General features: G+C 33.3%; 1 protein-coding gene across 1 annotated transcript; it reads left to right on the top strand.

Annotated features, from left to right (window-relative positions):
• The first annotated feature begins 3,186 nt into the window (after positions 1-3,186).
• LOC125077749 (ribosomal RNA-processing protein 8) lies at positions 3,187-5,941 on the top strand. Its single transcript, XM_047689791.1, has 5 exons — positions 3,187-3,351; positions 3,611-4,163; positions 4,683-4,857; positions 5,387-5,623; positions 5,714-5,941. The coding sequence occupies exons 1-5, from the start codon at positions 3,283-3,285 to the stop codon at positions 5,925-5,927; spliced, it is 1,248 nt and encodes a 415-aa protein (XP_047545747.1). The 5' UTR covers positions 3,187-3,282; the 3' UTR covers positions 5,928-5,941.
• The last annotated feature ends 149 nt before the right edge of the window (positions 5,942-6,090 follow it).

Here is a 6,090-nt window from a genome sequence, read left to right as displayed (position 1 = left end):
ATATACATACAGGGCCGGATTTAGGGGAGGGCAACCGGGCAACTGCCCCGGGGCCTAAAAATTAGAGAAGCCCCCACAACAGAGATTCCGACGAGTTAACAAATATCTAGATCTAATTATTGTTTTAAAAGTTACCGATACGAGTAAATAAATTGAAACTTACTGATTGAAATTAAAATATTCAAATTAATTCATAATATACCTAATTAGGGTCTCCCCGCCTCAGTTGTCTAGGGCCTCCAGACCTTTAAATCGGACTGTATAGATATATATGTATATCTATCTATACCAATAAATGAGGAGAAGTTTTGTTGTGCCTATTGCTTGCAAAAAAACTACTAAGCCAATATATGTAGAGCATAGGGAGATGACGCAAAAAATGCAGAGTGCTTCGGTGAAGGTTGGCATATGGCAAATCCTATGTCTTGATGTAATATGAAATGAACAGCCATCTGAACTGCCAGCAGTGGTAGTGTTACTATAAATTATATTATACAAACAGAATATGTTTGTTGGTTTATTTTTTCAAAGCAGTAACGAACGGGCGTTATTCATGATTGGAGGACTGTTATTGTAAAAGTCATTCTCTCATCTCGTGAACCCGCGATCTACCACACAATATAATATTGTGTGGTGGATTGCGGGTTTAATATTAAACTATATTCTACTTAATACAAAACAAAAAAAAAACATATAAAAATACCATTGAAAACCAGCATTAGGTGTCCACGCCTATTAATTGCTGAATGGTACACCTATTTGGGACACGACATATATGTTTATTGTAATATAGTTTTTTTTTTTGTTTGTTTCTTTTAGCCCTTTTTTTGTATCAATTCATTTTTTATTGTTAATTTTTTTTTTTATGTTCTGTTGTGTAAATGTTTTGTACGGTCCCAAATAAAAGTGTTCTTTCTTCCTTTCTTTCTTTAAATTAGTGAATAATCACAATTTATTTTACATGATTTAAATTAAATGTTTGTTTCTCATGTAAGTGACTATGTCTTTTTGAGAATAAATTCTTTAAACCTAAATTATGTTCTACATACATTGGCGGGCTAAGCCCGTCAGAGGCCCGGGGCGGAAAACGTGAATGAGTGCCCCCAACTTTTCAAAAAAAATTAGTTTTACAAGATTTTTATTCAGTTCATATTGTTTACATACAGTGTGTATAAATAAATGTTTATTTTTATTTATTATGTAAAAAGTCTAGATGGCAGTAGAGAAGTGTTTTGATCTTGTTGAAATTATGTATGTAGGTACTAAGCACATTTTTAAAGTCTTGTTTAGGATTTTATAAGGGAACGCGGATGTATTTGAGGGCCCCCCCAAGACAGGAGGCCCGGGGCGAGCCGCCCCTTCCGCCTCCCTGTTATTCCGCCAGTGTCTACATAACGTCGTCATGTTTAATTATATATAATATACATTATAAAAATAGTTACCTTTATCTTATTTCCCATTAATGGTTGATCACAATCAATTTTCTGTACACTATTAAATATCAAGTCCTATAAAACGGGATATATTAATTAAACAATTCAATTTTGATATTTTACACTTATATTCGTAATTGTTAAATGAAAAATAAATTAATTATTTTAATTAATTAAAAAAAATGTTTTATATTCTTGCTTCGTATGATTTTTTATACTTTGTATAATCTTTTAAGAATTGAATTCTACACTATAAGGCTTACACGACTAAAATGTTCTATGACTATAACATTATGAACTCGGCAGTTGTGTTATGTATACTTCTACCAATCATAAACATAGTATTTTCCTAATCTATTATGACGAAGGTGTTAATACTAACGGAACAGTAGCAAAAGTGTGCTAGTTAGTTTTAGTGGTTTTACCTCCGTAACATTAAATTTCAACTACGTAACTTAGAACTAAAAATGCTAATGCTAAACTTAGAACCACTATTATAAATTAGCATTAGCAACCTGTAAATTTTCCCACTGCTGGGCTAAAAGCCTCCTCTCCCTTTGAGGAGAAGGTTTGGAACATATTCCACCACGCTGCTCCAATGCGGGTTGGCGGAATACACATGTGGCAGAATTTCGTTGAAATAAGGCACATGCAGGTTTCCTCACGTTTTCCTTCACCGCCGAGATGAATTATAAACACAAATTAAGCACATGAAAATTCAGTGGTGCCTGCCTGGGTTTGAACCCGAAATCATCGGTTAAGATGCACGCGTTCTAACCACTGGGCCATCTCGGCTTGGCTATTATAAATACGACAGCTTATTTATGTTTTATTGTTTAGCTCATGGTATAGAGGGTCGTTACCAAATTTGGCATATAAGTAGAATATATCGTGGAATACAATTACTTTAAAAAACATAAATATTTTCTAGATAATGACAATGACAATAATTGTTAAGCCACGAGGAGAAAATAAAATAATAACACCTAGCTTCCGACATTGCAAAGTCAATACATCCTTCCTAAGGCACGTTATTCGTTTCTATAATAAGATTCCACAGTCATTTTTAACTTACCCTATTAAAGATTTAAATATTATGTTAAAAAATCTATCCGATTTAGTAGTTTTTGATTAAAATCATGTATATCCTATATATACATTTAATTTTACTTTATTTCCTTACTCTGTTATTAAAGTGGTGGTAGAGTAAATATTCAGTTTCTTGCCGGTTTTTCTCGGTAGAATCTACTCTCCAAACCGGTGGTAGCTTTACATTTAATTCGACACTGTAACGTGATGATTAAAAACGCTTTTATGAGCCTACTTGAATAAAAATATTTTGATTTTGACTATCAAATATTCGTATTTTAGACAGTTTTAATCAATTTCATATTCCTTTTAGAGTAAATGTTGAATATATAGATATCTAAATAATAAATCTTTAATTTGGTTATAAGATATATTATTTTATACGTCAGATTAATATAGCAATTACTTTTAAATGTAAATCTCATATTAATTAAAAATATTTAATTATATTCAACGCATGTTCAATAATATAATATTATACTATTATCTTCAAACTAAAATATTTTTGTTAACTGTTCAAAAATTATAAATAAATTAATAAAGTAAAAAACAATCATCGACTAGGCTGTAGAGTTTATGCCTTTTAAATTTCTGATTGAATTTAAAAAAGTATTGAAAGACTAACAATTTGACATTGACATTTTATTATTTACAATTACAAACTTCAAAACCACGTTGTTACTAGAAGTTTGTTTCAAATATTAAAAATTATAATAATTCTCATTTTATTTATATCGGTTTTACCGTTGGATCCTGAAAAATGTTTAAAATACCAGATTGGGAAGAGGATATTCCTACAAGCCAATCAAAGTTCAATAAACCAGCCCCGGTAAGAAATAATCATATTCTCAGACTGAAACTGTAAATAGTATCCGATCTAAGAACTCTTGGTAAGGTCGATAGTTCAGATGAAATTATGACTATATTGACCAAACCTGCTTTATCAGCTTCAGCTTAAATTCGGCTAAACACTAGTTATAATCTCAAACATATCTTCCCTTTTCGTATTAACAAATGTTGCCCATCATCATAATATTCAGATAATTTTTCACCCAATGGTTATTCAATTTAAATTGGTTTACTTTCAGAAAGAAAAAAATAAACTTAAGAAAACTAAAACACCTCCAAGTGTAAAACAAAATGACATTAAAAAACCAAACTTTAAGTCTAAGAAAAAATTGCATACAAATCCAAGGAAAATAGTTAATCATGTGAAACAATCAAAAATAGCAGCAAATAACATTTCAAAACCTAAGTTAATAAAAAATAATACTGAAAACGAAGCAACAATAAAACCTGTAGAAGAAGTGATAGAACAAATTGTAAATAAAAAACCAAAACCTAATAAAATCAAAAATGCTCCAAAAAATGAAGAAAGCTGTACGAAAAATAAAAATTACTATGACACAGATAATTTAGACGAATTAATACTTAACGAGAAAAAGAAAGAACTAAACAAAATCAATAATGACGATGTTGAAAAGATGTTTCATGAGGAATATTCTGAAGAAAAAAAAAAGAGTACTAGAAATGAACGAAAGAAACAATTAATCAAATCGATTTTGCAAAAGGAGACTCACAGAAATAATATAAACGTTAGCAGCAATCCATTGAGAGAAAGGATGTTGGAGAGACTTAAAGGTACATAAATATTGTCTAATTGTCTATTGAAATTGAGGTGTAAATGTGCTGGGTAAGAGTTTGTTGCAATTGATTTATAATAAATATGATTAAAAGTTTGAATGACTTAATATTGTTATGAACTTATCAGTGGCGTAGCTAGGTGGGCAAGGGCCCCGGTGCATAGGAAATGAATCAGAACCGCTCTTCTCAGAGCTTAGGTTAGAGGGCCCCCTTAGCTCCGGGGCCCTGGTGCACTGCACCACGTGGCCCTACGATAGCTACGCCACTGGAACTTATATGATACAAGAACATAAAACTCACTCCTGTTACGTTAAAATGATTTGTTCAAATCTTGTACAATTGCGATAATTCATTTTGAATCAAAAAGTAATAATATAAAAAATTAAATGGGGTTATGTATTTCTAACTACTGAAGACATTGTCTATGTTGTTGTCTATGGAAATATATGGTGATATGTACATTTTCTTAGATATGATCCATTGATATCTGGATTAATATAGTTTTAATAATTTCAGCGGCAAAATTCCGTTTTTTAAATGAAAAATTGTACACAACAACTGGATCAGAGGCACAGAAGCTATTTGAAGAAGATCCAACGGCATTCCAAACCTACCATGAAGGGTACCAGCAGCAAATGAAAAAGTGGCCGGTTAAGCCACTAGATGTTATCGTTAAACGGATTCAAAAAATGTCAGCAAATATTACTAGATTATATGATTATTCTGTGTACAATATGTATATTTATTGTATTTAATGTCTTTATTCATTCACGACCTAATGGAAAAAGGGCCTTAGTACATTTTCGAATAAAATGTAAATCACATTTTGCCATGTGTCAAATCAATTATAAAATAATTAACTAATTTGTTATAAAGCTTCATTACATAGCTTAATATTATTAATACCAATAATATTATGCAAAAAGACTTGTCATATAAAATAATCAACTACTGTTCATTCAAAAGTAAGGGTTATTGATATTATCACCGTGCCACAGATTTTTACTTATAAAAGCAAACTCAAAGTTATAGAGGCGGAGGTCTTCAGTAAAAATCTTTAAGTATATTGTGCATTAATATATTAATGCTAAAAAACAATACGTACATATTATGTACTCACAATAATAAAACTTCAGTATAAACCAAAAAAGACCCGAGCCGAAAGTGCTTACAATATTTTTTAAAATTTTCAACATAAGTTAAAGGCACTCCGCCGGCAGGCCCAAGAGCTACAAGATCGCGGACATGGGGTGCGGCGAGGCGGAGCTGGCGCGGCGCGTGGCGCAGGCCGTGCGCTCGTTCGACCTGGTGGCGCGCTCGGCCGCCGTCGAGGCGTGTGACGTCACGCGCACGCCGCTGTGCGCCGCGCAGCTCGACGCCGCCGTGTACTGCCTGGCGCTCATGGGCACCGAGCTCACGCGCCACCTGCTCGAGGCCAACCGGGTGCTCCGGCCCGGGTGAGCGCGCCGCCCGCCGCCCGCCGCCCGCCTCGGGCCTCCCGCTCGCTTCCATCGATCCTACTATTATAATTGTTCTCTCTTCTACAGGGGCCATCTGCTGATAGCCGAGGTCGAGAGTCGTTTCGATAACGTGGACGACTTCGTCCGAGACGTTCAGAGACTGGGATTCAGTCTTAAGAAACTAGACAAGACACACAAGGTGTTTTTCTTCATGGAGTTCACGAAGATACGGGATCCGCCCGTCAAGAAGTCGAAGCTGCCTATATTGAAATTGAAACCTTGTATCTATAAAAAGCGATAAATAAAAATACATATCGAATCAGTAATTGTTTATTATTTTAACACAGATAATAAATAATAATGATCACCTTAACAAATTGTGCTACTGCTTAAATAATATTTAAAAAATCATTGCCCTGATAATACAACACAAAAAAAAAAACAATTTTACTACAACTTTTTAA

This window comes from Vanessa atalanta, chromosome 4 (genome assembly GCF_905147765.1).
Source record: "Vanessa atalanta chromosome 4, ilVanAtal1.2, whole genome shotgun sequence".
Taxonomy (NCBI): domain Eukaryota; kingdom Metazoa; phylum Arthropoda; class Insecta; order Lepidoptera; family Nymphalidae; genus Vanessa; species Vanessa atalanta.
The sequence above is the reverse complement of the archived record's forward strand: the minus strand, read 5'-3'. Positions and strand labels throughout refer to the sequence as shown.